The sequence below is a fragment of the Anomaloglossus baeobatrachus genome, chromosome 8 (assembly GCF_048569485.1).
Source record: "Anomaloglossus baeobatrachus isolate aAnoBae1 chromosome 8, aAnoBae1.hap1, whole genome shotgun sequence".
Classification (NCBI taxonomy): domain Eukaryota; kingdom Metazoa; phylum Chordata; class Amphibia; order Anura; family Aromobatidae; genus Anomaloglossus; species Anomaloglossus baeobatrachus.
In genome coordinates this window covers 132,855,420-132,879,715 of record NC_134360.1, presented here as the reverse complement: position 1 = coordinate 132,879,715, position 24,296 = coordinate 132,855,420, and the positions used below count along the sequence as shown (strand labels likewise).

Below are 24,296 nucleotides of genomic sequence, written 5' to 3'. Positions count from 1 at the left end.
ACTGAAGATTCCTTCCTACAAGCTGGGTCCTCGCTACATCGGGCCGTTTAAGGTCCTCAGCAAGATCAATGAGGTCTCCTACAAACTGAAGCTTCCGGCCACGATGAGAATACCCAACTCCTTCCACGTCTCTCTCCTCAAGCCGGTGTTCCTTGGTCCCTTCTCCGCTGCTGCCAGCCCGGCTCCTCCTCCTATTGCTGAGGACGACATCTACGCGGTAAGAGATATCGTGGCCATGAAGACTGTTCGTGGCCGGCAGTTCTTCCTGGTGGACTGGGAGGGGTATGGTCCTGAGGATAGATCCTGGGAACCCAGGGAGAATGTGGGCACTCCTCTGATCCGTGCCTTCATGTCTCGGTTGCGGGGAGGGGGGCGTGGGGGGGGGGGTACTGTCACGCTCCCCGGGTCCTCGGCTCCCCTTCCCGGGTCCCCTGCCCCGCTCCCCGGCTCACCTGCCACGCTCCCCGCGTCCCAGTCCCTTGTGCCCGTCCTTCCTGGGCTTCCTGGCCGCCGATCCCGGCGCCCGACGGCCTCCCAGGCCCTGCTCGGCTCCCCTGCGTCCTCCCCTCAGCCTCCTTCCCTGGCTTCTGGCACCCGGGCCGCGCGCACGCGCATTAGGGCGCGCGCGCGGTCACTGACCCTTTCTTAAAGGGCCAGCGCCCATTAACAGGAAATGAGGTTAGACAGGTACGGGGTATAAAGGGGGTTATTGTCCAAGGGGGCGGGGCCTGATCTTCGTGTTCCCTGAGCTAGGAGTCAGGTCTCCTGGTGTTACTGTGCTCGTACTCACCTATCTCTCTTTGTAGAGCCGTGCCTGCTTCGCCATCCAGTCTGCCGTATCCTGAAACCCGAACGCTGTCCATCTGCCATCCTGACAGTCCGCACCACCTCGGATCCCTGCGGTGACCCGTCTTCTTGCTCCCAAGGTTCCGGACCCCGCCTGACATCATCTCGGCTTCCGAACCTGAGCTGCGTCACCCGGACTACCACCCGTAACTCCGTAGTCCCAGGGACTTCTCCGCTATACCTGTGTGCAAGGACTGCTCTGCTGTTTCTAGTGCTCCAGCTGCCGGACTCTTTGCTACCATCTAGGAGTTCGGTCCAGTGGATCCACCTCCTGGGCCTGCCCGTACACCTGGCCCTGACACCATCATGCACGTCTCTATCCAGGGACAATGTGGAGCCTCCCAATTTTTGGCTGCCCTGCCTAAGGGCTATACTACAATAGACCCACTTCCTTACAATGGGCACTTCAGGTTTACAGGCCCTCATGCACGTCTGTATGCAGGGGCATTGGTGAACCTCACAATTTTGGACTGCCCTGGCAAAGGAAAATACTACAAAGACTCACTTCCTCAAAATGGGCACATTAGACTCAAGAGGCCTTCATGTACGTCTCTTCTCAGGGACATCGGAGTGCCACACAATGTTTTCACGTAAAATCTTTCATGTATTAATCTCAAAAAGTAACATACACCAGCTCTATCTCACTATTGGGTATGTGCCCTTAACATTTCCGCCATGAAAAATCATTTTGGGGTCATTTTGGAAGGTTTTCTGGTGAGTCCGTAAAAATGGCGTAAAACGCGGACAAAATTGTTCACAGCTGTGACTTTTCAGTGATAAATGCTTCAAGGGGTCTTCCCCATGCTGTTGCCATGTCATTTGAGCACTCTTCTGAGACTTTTGTGACATTTTTAGGGTTTCTCCATGCTGCCGGGGGGTCATTTCACAAAAATACTCGGGTCTCCCATAGGATAACATTGGGCTCGTTGCTCGGGCCGAGTACACAAGTATCTTGGGAGGCTCGGCCCGAGCTTCGAGCACCCGAGCTTTTTAGTACTCGCTCATCACTACTAATTACAATTGATACGTTTTTGCTTGCAAATCTGAGGCTGATACAAAACTGTACTAGCTCAAAAAGCTGCTTCTACTCAATACTGAGCAAAGGGTCTGAATTATTATGACCATGTGACATTTCAGTTTTCGTTGTTTAATAAATTTGCAAAAAATTCTACATTTCTGTTTTTTTCCTGTCAAGATGGGGGATGGGGTGCAGAGTGTACATTTTTTTTTAAATCAGATCATTTTTTATTGAACACAAAACAATTGGTACAGAGTGAATACATAATATGGCAAATACACCAACACCAAAAGGCACTAAATGGCATAATATTGTTCAGCAGTACAAATCCATCCTGTGTATATTTTTTTGTCATATTCTGATTTTCATAAATAAAGCAATTAAACAGCATAACTTTATGAAAAAACAAAAATTAAAAAATAAAAGTTTACAACAGTACATCTGCCCAGCAGGAAGATTATTTGAAACTTATCTCGCTCCCATCCACCCCTCTCTTTCCAGAGTGTACAATAATGAGAAAAAAATGAACATTTTTGAATTTACCAAATGACTGCAATGAAACAATATGAAAAATGTAAAGGGGTCTGAATACTTTCCGTACGCACTGTATGTGTGAAACCAACATACATATCCATATTATATCTGTAATTATTATATTTTTGTCCATTACCTGTGTGTGTAGCAGAGCCTTCAAAATCAGTCTCTTCTTCAACACTTTGGGTTTCTAAATCTTCCATTATTGTATAGTGATTCTGTAAAAGTGAAAACAGTAATATTTTACGCAACAGTAACACTATATTTTGCCCATTTTCTACTGTGAAATTTCTGTATGTGATATGCTAATATTAAATATCATTATATCAGATGAAGCATTATATTGTTAGAGAATTGCTTAAGAGAGACATTGGCAAAGTGCAGTCTTTTAGTTTTTCTGGTGCTGTCTGTGCTGTGACAACCAAAGGGCTTTATGCAAAGGTGTCCCGCAGCAAACGGCCGCCCCTTACCCTGCATCTCACACTGGTATCCGTATCTTGCAGCTGCAGGGAAATGAGGTTATTCTGCCTAGAAAATGTCAAGGGGATATAATACTGTGTCCAGGGGCTGTGTGGGGACATCACTCTGAATGAGTGGGGGGCTGTGTGTGAACGTAATATTGTGTAAGGGGGCTGTATGGGGGACATCATACAGTGTAATGGAGCTATGTAGGTAGATAATACTGTGTAAAGAGGATGTGTGGGGTCATCATTCTGAATGAATGGGGGGCTGTGTGGGGACAGAATATTGTGTAAGGGGGCTGTATGGGGGACATAGTACTGTGTAATGGGGCTATGTAGGGAGATAATACTGTGTAAAGAGGATGTGTGGGGACATCGTTCTGAATGTAGGGCTGTGTGTGGGGACATAATACTGTGTAAGGGGGCTGTATGGGGGACATAGTACTGTGTAATGGGGGTATGTAGGGAGATAATACTGTGTAAAGAGAATGTGTGGGGACATCATTCTGAATGGAGGGCTGTGTGGAGACAGAATACTGTATAAGGAGGCTTTGTGGTGATATTATTCTCCATGGGGGCTCTGTGGGGAAGCAATACTGTTTGAGGGGAAATCTTACTGTTTGAAGGACTGTGTGTTGATATCATCCTATGTGAGGCCATCATACTATGTGTGGGAACTGTGGGGGCATCATATTGTGTTGGGAGCTGTTGATCAAGCTACAAGGACTGCATAAAAGTAACTGTATGGCTTGCTGTTTTATATAAACTTAATGAAAATCAGGAAATTATATGGTTTTGTTTCGCTGCTACAAAAAAGAAAACAAGATACAATTCTGCCTATCATCATAATATCTATTAGCAGTAGTAGTGAGTCAGCAGACAAAATTCTGCTCAATATTAACTGATATAATTCAATAGAAAACAATAAAAATGAGCAGAAGTAACTTCGGTTGGTGCAACCCACCACAACATTCACAGTCCGTCATGTGACCCCTTGAAAATATAATTACCAACAGCTAGCCTAAGAGAAAAGCTGCAGTAAGGTCGAGTAATAAGTGATATTCCTGTTATGTTATTTATGGAAAAAAAGAATTGCCAACCATGAAGTATTCCAGTACATGTAAGGCCTCATTCAGACTGCCTTATTTGTTTACGTAAAACAAAAAATAAGGTCGATGTCTCATCAGTATATTGGATCCGAATTTCACCAGAGTGATAGTTTATACCATTGGTATTTTATCAGGGATTTATTTTCACACATAGATACATAAATAAATTATAAGACCTCCAATACATTACAATGTTGATCATGGGCAGCACATGGATGGTGCTGGTCAGCTGTCAGTGACAGCTGTCAGCTCGGAGCTGTCACTGTGTGTTTTCACACAGTAACAGTTTAAATCGATGATGGACATAGCACGTCATGATGTGGGAACTGATGGCTGCCCATTATGTCTGTCATTCATCATTAAGAGGTCAATAGATCTTGGAATAATAATATCTATAATTGGATGTATTTAAAAAAGAAAAAAAAATAATAATGTCCTTGGTAAGATAATCTTATCAATGTGTCCCTATTATGTACTAGTTAATGGTCTTGTCTGATCTGAGGAGGAAGTAAAAAGTATAAAAATATTACTGCATGGGGTTGAAAATAATTACTTCTTTGAGGTAAAACATTTTTTAAAAGCAGGGAGAGAAATGTTTTACCTCACAAAAAGAATCAGCCATGAACATGTGCTGTAATTTCTTTATATTTACTTGTATCCTCCCCTGACCAGGAGATGTGGTATTACCAGGCCATGTCCCTCTACGGTCAGACACGGCCATTACACAGTACATAGCAGGGGCACATATACAAGATTATCTCAGCACAGGAACTTTTTTTTTTTTTTTTTTAAACACATCCAATTATGGAATTTTTTATTATTTCAAAATACGGTATATTGATTAAAATCAACTTTAAATTTAACTTTGTTTGTGGGAAAACCTTATTAACTTTACAGACTTAGATTGAAGTAATTAAAATTCATATTTATCCCCTTCACAGGTTCTACGTGAAGAAGCTGTAGCTGAAATGAGTTGTCTTCTATACCTACCTTGGCCAAGCCATAAACAATGTTTCAAACAGATTAATTCTTTTATTTAAAAATTCCAGTGGCTCAGACACTTTACCAAGCTGACTGTGCCTTTGAATAGATTGTAACGTTTCAGATGTCATGACTTAAGCTAGGATAACTAACATCATTTGAGTTTGGAGGTTTACATGTGGCAGTATTCTAGGACATAATTTCAAGGTCTATTGCCTCTTGATATTGGAAAATCAAAGGAAATCAGTCAAGAAATCAGAAAAGAATTGTGAACCTTGAATCTTGGGAGCAACCAAACAGATTCTAAAAGCTATAATTAAGGCTGAGTGGACCCGGACTGTAAAAGTCCGAATCTGCGCGGTTTCAAAGCCTGGCATTCCGGGTGTTTGATCCCGATCCAGCACTCGAGAAAATAAAAAAAAATAAAGAAAATAAGAATGAAGCGAGACCTTCATACTTTCCCAGGCTCCGGCTCGACTGTATGCTGTTCCTGCTGCCTCCCTGTGCCGCTCATTTCATATACATTTCATATACCAGCCGGCTTGGTGTCTGTGATTGGTGCTGTCAGATGCGCCCCCAGCCTTTGTGATAGCGTCTGACATGCTTCCGCTCACAGATGCTGTCTGCGGGTCATTACCGGCACAGCTTATCCTGGGCCTCCTGGTGCACAATTCATGCACCGGGAGGCGCAGGCTGAGCAAACGGAGAAACATTGGTGGCACAGCTCATTCTGGGCTTCCTGGTACACGATTCATGCACTGGGAGGCACAGGCTGAGCAGAGGGGGAAACATCGCAGGCACGGCTCATCCTGGGCCTCGTGGTGCACGATTCATGCACCAGAAGGCGCATGCTGAGCAAAGGGAGAAACATTGGCGGCGCAGCTCATTCTGGGCCACCCGGTGCACGATTCATGCACTGGGAGGCGCAGTCTGAGCAGAGGGGGAAACATCGCAGGCACGGCTCATCCTGGGCTGTCTGATTCATGAAGCAGGTCGCTCAGGCTGAACAGAGCAGGACATGCTCCCCTATCACGTGACAAATGACGTCATACCTGGAAGAAGCACATACATTCAAGCATCTACCTTTACTTTTAGTGCATGATCTAGACCACGGGTCTCAAACTTGGCTGGGTGTATGGGCCGCACAGAGGAAAAAAATAATTTGGGGGGCTCCATTCTTTGCGGGACAAAGTGACATTTTTATTGGTACCATATATATTTTTTTACACACCTTTGGATCACTGATTTTCAACAATTTTCACTTATTATAACAAATGTGCACATTCTTTGGTTAAATATAAAAAAAAATAAAAAAAAATTTGATGGTAAAAAAAAAAGTCATGCCTTATTTTTTTTTTTTTTTTTTTTACATTTTATCCCTTTCTTGTAACTAATAGTGTTACAATTATTACTATATAGAAATTTTGGCCAACATCTTTTAGTAATGTTCCCCATCCTATAGTAATGTGCCCACTTTGTCCCCATCCTATAGTAATGACCCTAGCCTTGTCCCTATTCTAATGTCCCCATCCAATAGTATTATGCCCATCCTTGTAATGTCCCCATCTTTTAGTAATGTTCCCACCTTGTCCCCATGCTATAGTCATGTGCCCACCTTGTCCCTATTCTATAGTCATGTGCCCACCTTGTCCCTATTCTATAGTCATGTGCCCACTTTGTCCCCATCCTATAGTCATGTGCCCACCTTGTCCCTATCCTATAGACATGTGCCCACCTTGTCCCTATTCTATAGTCATGTCCCCACCTTGTCCCTATTCTATAGTCATATGCCCACCTTGTCCCCATCCTATAGTCATGTGCCCACCTTGTCCCTATCCTATAGACATGTGCCCACCTTGTCTCTATTCTATAGACATGTGCCCACCTTGTCCCTATCCTATAGACATGTGCCCACCTTATCCCTACTCTATAGACATGTGCCCACCTTGTCCCTATTATATAGACATGTGCCCACCTTGTCCCTATCCTAGACATGTGCCCACCTTGTCCCTATCCTATAGTCATGTGCCCACCTTGTCCCCATCCTATAGACATGTGCCCACCTTGTCCCTATCCTATAGACATGTGCCCACCTTGTCCCTATTCTATAGACATGTGCCCACCTTGTCCCTATCCTATAGACATGTGCCCACCTTGTCCCTATCCTGTAGACATGGGCCCACCTTGTCCCTATCCTATAGACATGTGCCCACCTTGTCCCTATTCTATAGACATGTGCCCACCTTGTCCCTATTCTATAGTCATGTGCCCACCTTGTCCCTATCCTATAGACATGTGCCCACCTTATCCCTACTCTATAGACATGTGCCCACCTTTTCCCTATTATATAGACATGTGCCCACCTTGTCCCTATCCTAGACATGTGCCCACCTTGTCCCTATCCTATAGACATGTGCCCACCTTGTCCCCATCCTATAGACATGTGCCCACCTTGTCCCTATCCTAGACATGTGCCCACCTTGTCCCTATCCTATAGTCATGTGCCCACCTTGTCCCCATCCTATAGACATGTGCCCACCTTGTCCCTATCCTATAGACATGTGCCCACCTTGTCCCTATTCTATAGACATGTGCCCACCTTGTCCCTATCCTATAGACATGTGCCCACCTTGTCCCTATCCTATAGACATGGGCCCACCTTGTCCCTATCCTATAGACATGTGCCCACCTTGTCCCTATTCTATAGACATGTGCCCACCTTGTCCCTATTCTATAGTCATGTGCCCACCTTGTCCCCATCCTATAGACATGTGCCCACCTTGTCCCTATTCTATAGACATGTGCCCACCTTGTCCCTATTCTATAGTCATGTGCCCACCTTGTCCCCATCCTATAGACATGTGCCCACCTTGTCCCTATTCTATTGTAATGTCCCCATCCTGTAGTAATGGGGGGAGGGGGCAGTGGCGGCGGCGGGTGAAAGGGGGCGCTATAATTTACCGATCGCTCTCGGCTTCCTTCCGCCCACAGACGCTGGAGTGAAGGTGTGGGGGCGGTCTCCGGCCCCAGATCCACAGTGATTGGACAGATCGGTCACAAGGCCGGTCTCTCCAATCAGAGCTGGGGGCGGGTAAAACAGAGGTCACCCAGCTCCAGCCAATGATCGGTGCTACAGCTGCACTGATCATGGCTGGATTTCAATGTTACAGCCATTTTAAATGGCTGTAACATTACAGTGGCTGTGATTGGCTGACGAACGCCGCACAGCCAATCACAGCCTCCGTAGTTCAGGGGGGGGGGGACACCACCCCTCCTGAGGTCCCCTCCTCCCCGAATCTAAGGTATTTGCTATTGGCAATGCAAACGGCGATCGCAGCCACCGGGGCCGCGATTTCGCCATGACGTACTGGGTATGTCATGGGTCCTTAAGTACCAAGGAGCTATGACGTACCCAGTACGTCATAGATCGTCGCTAAGGGGTTAATGTGCCGTCCTTCACATACAGAAAAAATAAAAAAACACCATTCTTCTCACCTGTCTCGCGCTCCCTCGGCTCCTAACCTCTAAGTCTTGCTGTCTGCAGGCCGTGCCCCGGTGACTATCGCAGCCGGTGCAGGGGCCGCAGCCACTGGCACCGATTTATGTCAGATGAATGTATTGCCGGCGCTGCGCGCGCACAGTCCTTGCTTCTGAGAGTGCAGCGCCGGCAAAACACTCATCTAACAAAGTACAGACAGTGGCTGCGGCCCCTGCACCGGCCGCGATAGTGACCAGGGGCACGGGCCTGGGGGCCGCACGAAGCAGCCTGACGCGGGCCGCGTGTTTGAGACCCCTGATCTAGATCCACGCAGCTGCGGAAGTGAATGTGCGACCCAGAAGCAGCTTGCCGCCATGACACGGAGCATGGCTGAGTACACCACGTGCTCCTATCCTCCCATCCCTTCCACCAACATTTTTAATCCCCGGATTCTGGTTCCCATAGACTTATATGGGTACCAGATTCCGGACCGGATCCGGGTGTTTTAAGAAAATGAGCAGGGACCTGCCAGTCCCGTTTTTTTACGAGTCCGCTCAGCTCTAGCTACAATGTTCATCTCTTCAAATAATAACATGCAAGCTAAAACAGAACTTGTCAGGTGGATTATGCCCTCCAGACCAGCAGCATTCACATTTGTGCGTCAAAATTCCCATTCTAACTAATCCTGTATAAATTCATTCTCTAAAATCAATATGTAAAGAATGCATTTATTAACTCGTTTTTGTATACAAATTAGGGCCTTGACTAGTCATAGGTGCATTGTTTCCCCAGACTAGTCAGCTTTCTTTCCGTGATACGATGGGACCGGCGGATCACAGCCAGATTTTAAGAAAAGTCCGATCCACGCCAGAATCTGGTGCTCATATAAGTCAATGGGGACCGGAATCCGGAGATTAAAAACATTTGTGGAGGGGGATAGAGGGGGGTAGGAGCGAGCGCGGCATACTCACCGAGGCGGTGTCATGGCGGCACACGCCTTCCGGGTCATTCTTTTCCCTTCCGGAGCCGACAATTTAATATTCACTACTTTGCCTGCCCACCGGCACATGTAATTGGTTGCAGTTAGATGCGCCCCCACCCTGCGTGTCAGCATGTCAGCTGTGCAACCAATCACAGGCGCCAGGATGACCGGTGGGTGGGGAAAGCAGTGTATCCCTCGCAATTGTGACTCCGGCTTTTTTTTTTCTTATTTAAATAAATAATTAAAAAAAAAACGACGTGCGGTTGCGCCTAATTTTCATCCTCAGCCATGATAACGCCGGCTGGGGGCTGATATTCCAATCCGCAGCTGCCCGTTATTGCCACATCTATTGGATGTGACAATCCCGGTGTGATACCAGCCCTTCCTGTTGGCCTGATGTGGTGCCAATCAGGGTAATAAGGGGTTAATAGCAGCACACAGCTGCTACCAAGCCCTAGGATTGTGATGGCAGGTGTCTATGAGATACCTGCATCACAAACCAGTAAATAAATGTAAATAATCAGACAGAGAAAAATCCTTTATGTGGAATAAAGTACAAAACGCACCCTCCTTCACCACTTTATTAACCCCCAACACAGCTCTGCAGCTCCGGCGTAATCCACACGAGGTCTCACAATGACACATTCAGCTCTGCTACATGTCACAGCTAGCAGCCGTAGAGTAGACTGCCAGCTATGAGTGTAGCCTATGACTGAGCCATGATGGCCAATGACTGCAGCAGACACTGTCACAGGCTGGGGGGCACGTCAGCCTGGAACCAATCAAAGATGAGAGGATGGCCGGTGGGCGGGGAAAGCAGTTCAAGTGTCTACGGGTCAGTATGGTGAGCGTGCATGTAGATAGAAACACACGCACGCTCCTGTCAGAAGTGTGCGGCTGTGCTGGTGATGTCACACTCGTGCGGGTCTGACATTACATCACCTGGCACAGCCTGCCGCTGTCTGAACATAAGTGTGAATGTACCTAGAAACACATGCACGCTCCTGTCAGAAGTGTGCGCGGCTGTGCTGCGATGTCAGACTCGTGCGGGTCTGCCATGACATCACCCGACACAGCCTGCTGCTGTCTGTAAATGAGCGTGCATGTGTTTCTACGTACATGCACGCTCCTGACAGAAGTGTGTGCAGCTGTGCTGCTATGTCAGACTCGCAGGAGTCCCTCGCAAGTGCAACTGTGGCCTAAGAAAAAATGCATCCGGCTTTTTTTTCTTTTCAATTTACATAAATAATTAAAAAAAAAAACGATGTGCGGTTCCCCCCAATTTTCATCCCCAGCCATGATAACGCCGGCTGGGGACTGGTATATTCCAGCCCGCAGCCGCCCGGTATTGCCGCATCTATTAGATACCAGCCCCTCCCGTTGGCCTGGAGCAGTGTCAATCGGGGTAATAAGGGGTTAATAGCAGCGCACAGCTGCTATTAAGCCCTAAGTTTGTGATTACACAGGTGTCTATCACATACCTGCATCACAAAGCTGTAAGTGAATGTAAATAAGCACACACAGAAAAAAATCCTTTATTTGGAATAAAGTACAAAACACACACTCTCCTTCACCACTTTGTTAAGCCCAAACACCCTGCAGCTCCGATGTAATCCACACAAGGTCCCACGATGACACATCCAGCTCTGCTACATCTCAGAGTGAGCAACCATAGAGAAGACTGCCAGCTCTGAGTGAACTTTATGACTGAGCCGCAATGAGCGATGACTGTCACAGGCTGGGTGGCACATCAGCCTGCAACCAATTACAGACGAGAGGATGGCTGGTGGGCAGGGAAAGCACGTAAAGCTGTGTGTATGCGATGGACAGTACAGGAAGTGAATGTGCGACCCGGAAGCAGTGTACCGCCATGACACCGAATCTCGGTAAGTATGAAACTCTAACTTATTTCTTCTTTTGTTTATTTTTACTTTAATTGCCGAAACCGGATCGTGCAACCGGAATCCCAAGCCTGGGTCCGGCACCCAGAGAGTGTTGGATCCGCTCAGCCCTAGCAGGCACCACTGCAGCTCCTGAAACTCTTGTGCATTTCAGGAGCATCAGTGTGCCTTTCACACTAGCTGTATGAATCCCAGGTTCAGAGGCACACTGCGCGCGATTGGAAGAAAAGCTTCTGGAGTTCCAATTATGCTCAGCCTGCCTCTCTGAAACCAAAATGTGTACAGCCACCTTCTGAGGCACACTGACCCTGCTGAAATGAGCCGTGAGCATGTGCAAGATTCCTAGGAGCTGTGGTGACACCGGCTCTTGGATCATGTTATCACTAGAGATGAGCGAACCGGTCGCGGTTCGGCTAGAGCTTGGTTCGCTGAACGGAGGTCTGCTTAGAGTTCGGTTTGGCGAACCGGTTCGGCGAACCACTCGAACCCATAGGAAACAATGGGAGGCAATCACAAACACATAAAAACATAATATAAATGTACACATACAGTTAATAAACATTGCCATAACACTTACCGGAATACGTCCTGCACTCTGCCTCCCGCTGCTTTTCCTTCGGTAATCGCTGCATCTTCCCGGTAACCAGCAGTGATGCAGGACCTATTGTGACGTCCAAATAGCCATGTGACCAGTCACGTGTCTATTATCTCATTGGCTACAGACTGGTCACATGACTATGACGCGTCATGTAGGACCTGTCATTGCATCTCTCTGGTACATGGTGCACGTTTGTGTATCGCCGTGTACTGGCGACATGCTCTAGCACACGGTCGACTCCCCGTTCTGCTTTCCCGTTCCCTTATGGACCGGCTGACACAGCCGGTCAATAATGGAGATCACCGTTGCCATAGCAACGCGCTTGGTAGCGGTGACGGTGACGTCACCGCTACCACACGCAGCGGCACCGGAATCACGTGATCGGAGCAGCGTTGCTATGGCAAGCCGTCGCTTACAGCTGGGAGCCTGTGGTCACTCTCACAGAGTGATTTCTGCATGGAGCACAGCGTCCTTTCTCCCATGCTGTCTGATGGAGCAGAGCTGCATGTGTTGAGAAAGAGGACAGAAGACCATGGATCGTGGAGGGCTGAGAGGGGGTAATAAAGATGTAGTCCCTAAATGTGTCTGTGCATTTATTTCCATTAAAGTATTTTTTTTCTGTGTGGTGTTTTTTTTTTAACCTTTTATTGGAGATTCTTAATGGCCGGGTCAAACTTGCCTGACATTAAGAATCTCTGGCTTCATACTAGCTAGTAATACAAAGCCAGTATTAACCCTTATTACCCAGCAAGCCACCCGGCTTCAGGACTGCTGGCAGAGTTGGATACAGCACCAGATGATGGCGCTTCTATGAAAGCGCCATTTCCTGGGGCGGCTGCGGACTGCAATTTGCAGGAGAGGCGCCCACAAACCTTGGGCTAACCTGTGCTGCGGATTCCAATCCCCAGCTGCCTAGTTGTACCCGGCTGGACACAAAAATGGGGCTTTTTTTTTTTTTAATTTCATAAAATTCATGAATTAATTAAAAAAAGGGCTTCCTTATTTTTTTTAGTTCCCAGCCGGGTACAAATAGGCAGCTGGGGGTTGGGGGCAGCCGTACCTGCCTGCTGTACCTGGCTAGCATACAAAAATATGGCGAAGCCCACGTCATTTTTTTGTAGTTTTTTGGCAAAAAAAATAAAAAATGCTTCCCTGCATTTTCCATTGCCAGTGAAGGTAACACCAAGCAGAGGGGGTTAGCAGCTAGTAGCTGCTTGGATTACCCTTAGCTAGCAATACAAAAAATGTAGCTGGAGCCCATATATATATTTTTTTTAATTATTTATTTAAATAACTAAAAACAAAAAGGGCTTCCCTGTATTTTGATTGCTGGACATCACAGTGCTGTAAAAATAAATCTTTAAAAAAAATGACGTAGCGCTCCACGGTATTTTTGATTCTCAGCGCAGTTAAAGCCACCCCCATCTGCCTGGCGTTACCTTGGCTGGCAATCAAAATACAGGGAAGCCCATTCATTTTTTTATTTAAAAAAATAGTTAGAAAAAATGACGTTGGTTCCCCCCATTTTTGATAGCCAGCTAGGGTAAAGCAGACGGCTGTAGCCTGAAAACCACAGCTGGCAGCTTTACCGTGGTTGGGGATCCAATGTGGAGGTCACCCCAGGCTCTTTTTTATAATTATTTTATAAATAATAATCATTACAAAGAAAAAGTAGGGTCCCCCCCAAATTGGATCACCAGCCAAGGTAAAGCGGACAGCTGTGGTCTGGTATTCTCAGGGTGGGAAGGTCCATAGTTATTGGCCCTTCACAGCCTAAAAATAGCAGGCCGCAGGGCCCCCGAAGTGGCGCATCCATTAGATGCGCCAATCCTGGCGCTTCACCCCAACTTATCCCGTGCCCTGGTGCAGTGGCAAACGGGGTGATAAATGGGGTTGATACTAGCTGTAAGGTCACCTGACATCAAGCCCAGCAGTTTGTGATGTCATGGCATCTGTCAGATACCCAACATCACAAACTGTCAGTACTAACAAAAAAATAGACAAAAAAAATTTATTTGAAAAAACAGTCCCCAAAACATTCCCTCTTTCACCAATTTATTGTAGGAAAAAAATAAGGGGGTCCCACGACGACTATGGACCGTCTAGAATATGATGGGGACATGCTCAGGGAACGTATCCCCCATTTTCTAGGAGTGCAGACCCTCCATGTGAGGAGTGTGGGTGCAATGAATCTGCACCCACTCTCCCCGGGTCCACAGCAGCAGAGTCCATGTCGCAACTGTTGCTACCAAAGCTGCAATGCCCTGCTCATGAGGTAAGGGCATGCCTAATCAGGAGAACTATTCTACATTTCCAAATATTGGTATTTGCTGATATTATTGCTATTCCACCTACTATATATTGGGGATAGGCTCTTGGAGATGGAATACCCCTTTAAGTCCAGTTATCCAGCTGAATGAATACTAAACAACAGAGCTCGCTATTTAGATTTGTTTTCTTGTGGCGTATAACGGACTCTCATGTTTGATAGTCGTTCAGCAGGGCAACTATAAAATCAAATACCTCCATTTGGAAATGTAGTATAGCTCTCCTGATCAACTATGTTCCTTACCTCATGAGCAGGGTATTGCAGTAATAATAATAATTTATTCATTTATATAGTGCTAATAATTCCATAGTGCTTTATATACATTGGGGACACTGTTGCCATTGGGGCTCACAATCTAAATTCCCTATCTGTATGTCTTTGGAGTGTGGGAGGAAACCAGAGAACCCAGAGGAAACCCATGCAAACACAGGGAGAACATACACACTACTTGCAGATGGTGTCTTTGGTGGGAATTGAACCCAGGACCTCAGCGCTGCAAGACTGCAGTGCTAATCACTGAGCCACCGTGCCGTGTTGTCACGCTCCCCGGGTCCCCTGCTCTGCTCCCCGGCTCACCTGCCACGCTCTCCGGCTTCCCTCCGCCGCTCCCCGGTCTCCAGCCTCCATTGCCTGCGCTTCCCAGGCGTCCTGGTCCCCGCTCCCGGCGCCCGTCGGCTACTCAGCCCCAGGCCGGCTCTGCTGCTTCCTCCTCACTGCTCCCTGCCCTGGCTTCTGGCACCCGGGACTCGCGCATGCGCATTAGGGCGTGCGCGCGGTCATTGACCCTTTCTTAAAGGGCCAGGGTCCACTGACAGGAAATTAAGCCCACAGGTACAGGGTATAAAGGGGTTTAGTGTCCAAGTGGGCGGGGCCTGTTCTTCGTGTTTCCCAAGCTAGGAGTCAGGTCTCCTTGTGTTCCTGTGATATACTCACCTCTCTCTCTTCTAGAGCCGATCCTGCCTCGCCATCCGGTCCTGCCGAATCCCGAACGCTGACTATCTGCCATCCTGACAGTCCGTTCCATCTCTGATCCCTGCGGTGACCCGTTCTCTCGCTCCATCGGTTCCGGACTCCACCTGACAACATCTCGGCTTCCGAACCTGAGCTCCGTCACCCGGACTACCATCAGTGACTCCGTGGTCCCAGGGACTCCTCCATTCTACTCTTGTGCACGGACTGTCCTGCTACCCGTAGTGCTCCAGCTACCGGACCCCTTACCTTCATCAAGGAGTTCGGCCCAGTGGATCCACCTCCTGGGTCTGCCCGTCCACCTGGCCCTAAAAGTAAGAACAGGCCATGGATCCCGCCGAAGCACTAGCGGCCTTGCAGGAGGAACTCACACGCCAGCGTGAGACTCAGACCCGCATGCTGCAATTCATGTCTTCTGTGGACGCCCTCCTGAACACGCTACAAGCGTCAGTTACATCTTCAGCATCTCGGGCTTCCACTAGACAATCCACGGCTCCAGCTCCCGTGGCAGCCTCTTCGGATGCTTCCAGACTTCGTTTGGCCTCACCACCCCGGTACGCCGGAGATCCCAAGACCTGCAGGGGATTCATAAACCAATGCTCCCTCCATTTCACGCAGCTGCCGCATTTGTTTGCCTCCGACCAAGCCAAGGTCGCGTTCATCATGTCCCATCTAGAGGGTGAGGCACTGGCGTGGATGAACCCCTTGTGGGAAAAGGAAGATCCTGTGACCACGAACATCCAGGAGTTCCTGCAGGCATTTCGTGGCACCTTTGATGAGCCCGGACGCGCCTCCGCGTCAGCCTCATCTCTTCTCTGGTTACGTCAGGGGACTCTGACGGTGGGTCAATATGCCATCTGGTTTCGCACCTTGGCTTCGGAACTCGGGTGGAACAACGAGGCTCTAACCGCCGCCTTCTGGGAAGGACTCTCGGGTCGAATTAAAGATGAGCTGGCTGGTCGTGACGTACCGTCCACCCTGGATGCCCTGATTACCCTAGCGACTCGAGTGGACATTCGCTTTCAGGAGCGATCCAAAGAGGTGTCCCGTGAGAGACGTCCGGTACGGCATTCCTCCCCTCCGCAGAAGCCCGCCGTACTTCAGTCAACGGCATCTGGTGTCTCCGTCCACGAGCCCATGCAGATCGACCGTGTGCGGCAGTCTGAACAACAGAGAGCGGCTCGCCAAGGGCCTCTGCTTCTACTGCGGAGAGGGCACACACCTGCTACGCTCCTGTCCAGAGAGGCCGGGAAACCCAAAGCCTAGGGTTGGTAGGAGAGGCCACCCTAGGTGCTGGGACTCTCTCAGACCCGGTTACGTGGACTGTTCAAGTGACAACGGGAGAGACGCGGTTCACGGCTGAGGCGTACCTCGATTCTGGGGCAGCAGGCAATTTCATCCAGCAGGCCACGGTGGACAAGTACCAGGTGCCTGTTACTCCACTCGACAAACCCCTCGTGATTGCCTCTGTGGATGGGAGACCCCTCTCTGACACCATCTCCTGGATCACCAGGCCGGTCGAACTGCGTATCGGTGCCCTGCACACCGAGAACATCGCTCTCTACGTCCTCCCACACATGTCCCATCAAATCCTGCTGGGACTTCCCTGGTTACGGACACACGAACCGTCAGTCAGCTGGGGCACTGGTGAAATCACCCGATGGGGCTCTTCTTGCCATGAGAACTGTCTGAAGACCATACAACCCATCCGACGACCTCCGGTTCCAGAGTCCCTACCGGGACTGCCCTCGGCCTATTGGTCCTTCGCGGACGTCTTTGACAAAAAGGAATCAGAGGTACTTCCGCCACATCGTCCTTACGATTGTGCCATCGACCTGCTCCCGGGAACTACACCACCTCGAGGACGGATATATCCACTGTCTCCAGCCGAAACAAGGGCCATGTCTACTTACATCACAGAGAGCCTGGCAAGGGGATTCATTTGGAGATCCTCCTCTCCTGCTGGAGCAGGCTTCTTCTTCGTTAAGAAGAAAGAAGGTGACTTACGCCCATGCATAGACTACCGGGGATTGAACCAAATCACCGTGAAAAACAAGTACCCCCTGCCGCTCATCCCCGAATTGTTTGATCGGCTTAGAGGAGCTTGTGTGTTCACCAAGTTGGATCTTCGGGGTGCCTACAACCTGGTCCGCATCCGCTCTGGGGACGAATGGAAGACCGCGTTCAATACTCGCGATGGGCACTATGAATACTGTGTGATGCCCTTCGGCCTGTGTAACGCACCAGCAGTCTTTCGAGAATTGGTGAACGACGTGTTCCGGGACCTTCTCTACATCTGTGTGGTGGTGTATCTTGATGACATCCTGGTCTTTTCTCCGGACCTCCAGACCCACAGAGAGAACGTGCAGCTGGTACTACGACGACTGAGGGAGAATCGTTTGTACGCCAAGTACAAGAAGTGTGTCTTCGAGCAGTCTTCTCTTCCCTTCCTGGGTTACGTCATCTCCGATACCGGACTGCAGATGGATCCAAAGAAGGTCTCTTCCATTCTCAACTGGCCTCCTCCTTCTGGACTAAAGGCAATCCAACGCTTTCTAGGATTCGCCAACTATTACCGCCAGTTCATCCCTCACTTCTCTGCTCTGACTGCTCCTCTCTCCGCCTTGACCAAGAAGGGGGCTAATCCAAAGGACTGGTCACCTGCGGCCGACGCCGCGTTTGGCTCTCTAAAGCGGGCATTTGCCTCCTCTCCTGTGCTCCACCGTCCGGAGTTAAACCGACAGTTCACCTTGGAGGTGGATGCCTCCTCCTCGGGAGCCGGAGCAGTGCTCATGCAGAAGTCCTCCTCCGGGAAGATGGTGACTTGCGGTTTCTTCTCCAAGAGCTTCTCAGCGCCTGAACGCAACTACACCATCGGTGACCGAGAGCTATTGGCAGTCAAACTGGCTCTGGAGGAATGGCGCTACCTTCTGGAAGGAGCAGTGTACCCCGTTATTATTTACACGGACCACAAGAACCTGGAATACCTGCGGTCTGCTCAGCGACTGAACCCACGGCAAGCCAGGTGGTCCTTGTTCTTTGCCAGATTCAATTTCCAGCTCCATTTCCGACCCGCGGACAAGAATGTACGCGCTGATGCCTTGTCCATGTCTTTCATGCCCATGGAGCAGGAGGAGGAGACATCCCAGCCCATCATCTGCCCTAGTAAAATCATTCCGGTGGCCCCTGTCACCCTGGCCCAGATACCGCCCGGGAAGACCTATGTCTCTGAGACTGACAGGCAAAAAGTGTTACACTGGGGCCATGCCTCGAAAATAGCCGGTCATGCTGGTCAGAAGAGAACATGGAGTACGATTGTACGTAATTACTGGTGGCCATCCCTTCACACGGACGTCGCTTCTTTTGTCTCAGCCTGCTCCTCTTGTGCCAGGAACAAGACGCCCAAACACCTGCCATATGGCCGTCTTCTGCCTCTGCCTATACCCTCAGTTCCGTGGCAACACATTGCGATGGACTTTATTACGGACTTGCCATTGTCCTCCGGACACACAGTCATATGGGTCGTGGTGGATCGGTTCTCTAAAATGGCTCATTTCGTCCCTATGGCTGGACTGCCCTCTGCCCAGGAACTCGCTGACGCCTATATACAACACATCTTCCGCTTGCATGGCTTTCCATCACACATTGTGTCCGACAGAGGAACTCAGTTCACCTCCCGCTTCTGGAGGGCTCTCTGCAAACATCTGGGAGTGACTCTGGACTTTTCTTCAGCCTACCATCCTCAGTCGAACGGCCAAGTGGAACGGGTCAATCAGATCTTGACCTCCTTCTTACGTCACTACGTCAACGCCCATCATGACGACTGGTCCACGCTTCTTCCTTGGGCTGAATTCTCCCATAACCACCACGTCAGTGAGTCCTCCTCCAGCTCTCCCTTCCATGTCGTTTACGGACTTCAGCCTTCCATCCCATTGCCTGTATCCTCTTCCTCGGATGTCCCTGCTGCTGATGCTGTAGCCCATGACTTTGCAACCATTTGGGACTCTGTTAAGGCGTCCCTTGGACGTGCTTCCCTGCGGATGAAGAGACACGCAGACAAGAGGCGTCTGGACCCTCCGTGTTTCTCTCCAGGAGATCTCGTCTGGCTTGCTTCCAAGTACGTCCGATTGAAGCTACCATCCTACAAGCTGGGACCTCGCTACATCGGGCCGTTTAAAGTCCTCAGCAAGATCAATGAGGTTTCCTACAAGCTACAGCTCCCGGCCACGATGAGGATACCCAACTCCTTCCACGTCTCCCTGCTCAAGCCGGTTGTCCTTGGTCCCTTCTCCGCTGCTGCCAGTTCGGCTCCTCCTCCTATTGCCGATGACGACATCTATGCGGTAAGGGATATCGTGGCCATGAAAACCGTACGGGGCCGACAGTTCTTCCTGGTGGACTGGGCAGGGTATGGTCCTGAGGATAGGTCCTGGGAACCCCGGGAGAATGTGGGTACTCCTCTGATCCGTGCCTTCCTGTCCCGGTTGCGGGGAGGGGGGCGTGGGGGGGGGTACTGTCACGCTCCCCGGGTCCCCTGCTCTGCTCCCCGGCTCACCTGCCACGCTCTCCGGCTTCCCTCCGCCGCTCCCCGGTCTCCAGCCTCCATTGCCTGCGCTTCCCAGGCGTCCTGGTCCCCGCTCCCGGCGCCAGTCTGCTACTGAGCCCCAGGCCGGCTCTGCTGCTTCCTCCTCACCGCTCCCTGCCCTGGCTTCTGGCACCCGGGACTCGCGCATGCGCATTTTTGGCGCGCGGTCATTGACCCTTTCTTAAAGGGCCAGCGTCCACTGACAGGAAATTAAGCCCACAGGTACAGGGTATAAAGGGGTTTAGTGTCTAAGTGGGCGGGGCCTGTTCTTCGTGTTTCCCAAGCTAGGAGTCAGGTCTCCTTGTGTTCCTGTGATATACTCACCTCTCTCTCTTCTAGAGCCGATCCTGCCTCGCCATCCGGTCCTGCCGAATCCCGAACGCTGACTATCTGCCATCCTGACAGTCCGTTCCATCTCTGATCCCTGCGGTGACCCGTTCTCTCGCTCCATCGGTTCCGGACTCCGCCTGACAACATCTCGGCTTCCGAACCTGAGCTCCGTCACCCGGACTACCATCAGTGACTCCGTGGTCCCAGGGACTCCTCCATTCTACTCTTGTGCACGGACTGTCCTGCTACCCGTAGTGCTCCAGCTACCGGACCCCTTACCTTCATCAAGGAGTTCGGCCCAGTGGATCCACCTCCTGGGTCTGCCCGTCCACCTGGCCCTAACACGTGTATACCGATGATCACGTGAGTGGGGACTGGAAAAACCAGCCTAAATCATGATCTCCAGGGTCTCAGCTACCCCCTGAAACACCAGAGATTTTCTGACACTGGGGGGGGGGCTATTCACTTATTTCTGCCTGCTGTTTATAAACGGCAGACCAAAATAACGCTTCATTCACACGACCGATCCGTTTTTATGGTCTGCAAAAAACGGTTCATTTTTTTTACGGGTTCATCCATGTGGCATCAGTTTCTGTTCCATATACGGTCCGTATGTCATCCGTGTGCCTTCCATTTGTTTGCGTACTGCAAAAAAACAGAAGGAGGGAAAATACATAAATTTACCCAGGATCTGTGACGCCCTGGACCCCCAGGGGTCACAGGTAACAATACACAACACCACACACACCCCCACCCCAGTAAGGCACCAGCAGCCAACAAGTCCTGACCGCCTCCCTCAGGTCTAGCCAGGCACACCAGGTGGGCGGAGCCAGGCGGATTGGCAAACCCTCCGAGGAGTCTGCTGGCCTGAGGCAGGGAAAGGACAAGTGAGTCGAGTGGGGAGAGGAGTAGTGAGAGGAGTAAAAGTGGCGAGCTGAGAGTCAGGGGCCTAGGACGGAGCCTAGGACCCCTTGGAACGGTCAGGCAGGCAGACGGTGGTGGCCATCTGCAGGAGTCTGGTCAGGGACTGAACTTCGGAACCGTAGGGATCGAGAAGAGGGTGGTGACCCTTCGGACCCGAACTGGGGAGCCAACAAGTCAACTGGAGCACCAATCAGGGTACTCAGACCCCGTTCTAGCCCAGAAGCAACCGGGCTCAGACAAATCTACTGATTGCGGTCTGGACCTCAGGGGTTCATTCCCACCCGATAGACAGCAACAGCCCACCGATTCCGGATAAGCGCCACCGCCAAGGGCCAGAGATCCAAAGGACCAGCGCCTGTGGGCAAAAGGGCTCCTCCGGTACCCAAAAGCTGGGGAGTGGACTACCGTTGCTGAAGCATAGGAGTCACTATAGCAAATTTAAAGGTGCAGGGGAAAGGCGACATCACCAACCTCACTGGGGACACACGCTGCAGGCACCGATCTACACCAAATTTGGTTTACCTTTGACTCTATGTGGTTTAATCGTGAGTACACCAGTGACATCAGGCACCGCACCGCAAGCGAACCCTTGCGTCCTGCAACCCCCCCACTCCTGCCACCTGTCCCCGGGACCAACAAACCCCCTACCCATGGAGGGGTCAACACCTAGCTGCGACCCACCACCGGTCCCGGAAGAGCCCCCGCACCCTCACCGCAGCGGTGATGCCCATCACCTCACCACGACCCGTGGGTGGCGTCACGAACTGTAACCGGTCACCGCGGCTCCGGCCGTGAAACCGGTCCACCCCAAACCAAACAACCAAACCCCCCCCCTCTTTCCAGAGCGACGTGGCCCCCGGTCCGGAGGCGCTCGAGCCACCGACAACCCGAGCCCGGATCAGAGCGGCTCGGCGGAGAGCAGCAGAGCCCCCAGGGCAGTACAGATCCATAGCTTCAACCTACATGAGGCGGTCACATGTTCACTCCAGTGCCATTTTCTACGGCTTTCACAGCATAGAGCGCTCTGGTGATTTTCTTTTGCTTGTACTCTTCATATCAGTTTTTTCTGTCATTATAGTGGCAGAAAGACACATAATGTCCCACTCTCCTGCATTTTGTAATTTTGCACCCTTTGGTGCCTTTCATGTGGCACTAAGGGGTGCTTAGCCTTGTATTTACCCAAAAAAATGAAAAAAAAAGACGTGGGGTTCCCCCTATTTTTGTAGCCAGCTAGGGTAAAGCAGACGGCTGCAGCCTGCAGACCACAGCTAGCAGCTTCACCTTGGCTGGTAATCCAAAACTGAGGGCACCCCACGCTGTTATTTTAAATTAAATAAATAATTAAAAACAGTTGGGGTCTGATATTCTCAGACTCGGTTGAGCGCAGTTCGTGGTTCGCGGTTCTCTAGTTCGCGGTTCGAGTGATTTTGGGGGGTGTTCTAGTTAGAATTCGAACTCGAGCTTTTTGGTAAAAGTTCGGCAGTTAGAACCATTCTCGAACGTAACTCAATCAGCAAAAGCAGGGCTTTTTACAGCTACAGTGTGCAGGGAGCCATCGCTGGCAGCCTGCGGTAATCTGGTAACCAAGATAAACATTGGGTATCCAAGCAAAGCGCTTTGTTTAGTAACCCGATATTTATCCTAGTTAGGTGTGCAGGGAGCCGACACTTCCCCGCTGGGCTCCGCCCCCTCCTGCACTCGGCATGTACACACACACACACACACACACACACTCACACTCACCTGTCCCCAGCCATGCAGTCCCCGGCACTGGCGTCCTCAGCGCACATGGCCCCGCTAGGCTCCACCCACTTTGCCGCCCTCACACGTGGCCCCGCTAGGCTCCACCCACTTCGCAACCCGCCGCCCGCACACATGGCCCCACTAGGCTCCACCCACTTGCACTCTGCACACACACATTACCCCGCTTGGCTCCACCCACCTGGGACTCTACACACATTACCCCGCTTGGCTCTGCCCACCTGGCACTCCACACATGGCCCCGCTTGGCTCCACCCACCTGCACTCCGCACATATGGCCCCGCTTGGCTCCACCTCTTGGCTCCACCCACCTGGGACTCTGCACACATTACCCCGCTTGGCTCCACCCACCTGGGACTCTGCACACATTACCCCGCTTGGCTCCACCCACCTGGGACTCTGCACACATTAACCCGCTTGGCTCCACCCACCTGGGACTCTGCACACATTACCCTGCTTGGCTCCACCCACCTGGCACTCCGCACACATTACCCCGCTTGGCTCCGTCCACCTGGCACTCCGCACACATGGCCCCGCTTGGCTCCGCCCACCTGGCACTCCACACACATGGCCCCGCTTGGCTCCACCCACCTGGGACTCTGCACACATGGCCCCGCTTGGGTCCGCCCACCTGGGACTCTGCACACATGGCCCCGCTTGGCTCCGCCCACCTGGGACTCCGCACACATGGCCCCGCTTGGCTCCGCCCACCTGGGACTCTGCACACATGGCCCCGCTTGGCTCCGCCCACCTGGGACTCTGCACACATTACCCCGCTTGGCTCCACCCACCTGGAACTCTGCACACATGGCTTTGCTTGGCTCCACCCACCTGGCACTCTGCATACATGACCCTGCTTGGCACCGCCCACCTGGCACTCTGCACACATTACCCCGCTTGGCTCCACCCACCTGGGACTCTGCACACATTTCCCTGCTTGGCTCCGCCCACTTCGCACTCCGCACACATGGCCCCGCTCGGCTTACCTGTGGTGATGAAGTCCCGCCCTCCCAACCTCAGCTGTCACTGTCCTCCATGGCCGCCGCTTGTCACATCTCCTCTCGCTGCCGACCAGAGACTGTCACTAGCGGTGACGTCACAGGCTCTCGCGATACTTGGCTGTAAAGGTCACTGAAGTCAGTGACAGCTCTGCTGTCAGCAGTGCAGGAGATCGTCACTGCAGCTAATGTACCTCGCTCCTGACAGCAGCACTTGTCATGCCCTGCAGTGACCTGGGCTGACCTATTGATGTTAGCTCAGGTCACTGCGTTGCTCTCCCAGCCCATGGGGAACATTCTGTTCTTCATTGACTGGGACAGGGACTATGGTATGGATCGTCATGGGAACCCCTCGGATTACAGCAGACCTGGATTTGTTTTTCTTTCTAATAAATTGGTGAAAGAGTGAATGTTTTGGGGAGTGTTTTTTTAAATAAAATGTGTTTGTCGTCTATTTTTTTTTATTACTGACTGGGTTGGTGATGTCGGGTA

The 24,296-nt window shown here is 50.7% G+C and overlaps 1 protein-coding gene across 1 annotated transcript in view; it reads right to left on the bottom strand.

Moving 5' to 3' along the window:
• The window catches only part of PDC (phosducin), a 243,959-nt gene that overhangs the window by 91,923 nt on the left and 127,740 nt on the right, over positions 1-24,296 (bottom strand). Inside the window, exon 2 of the mRNA XM_075320934.1 lies at positions 2,535-2,616. Within this exon, the coding sequence (XP_075177049.1) occupies positions 2,535-2,601 (67 nt within the window). The 5' untranslated portion in view covers positions 2,602-2,616. The remainder of the gene's footprint in view (positions 1-2,534; positions 2,617-24,296) is intronic.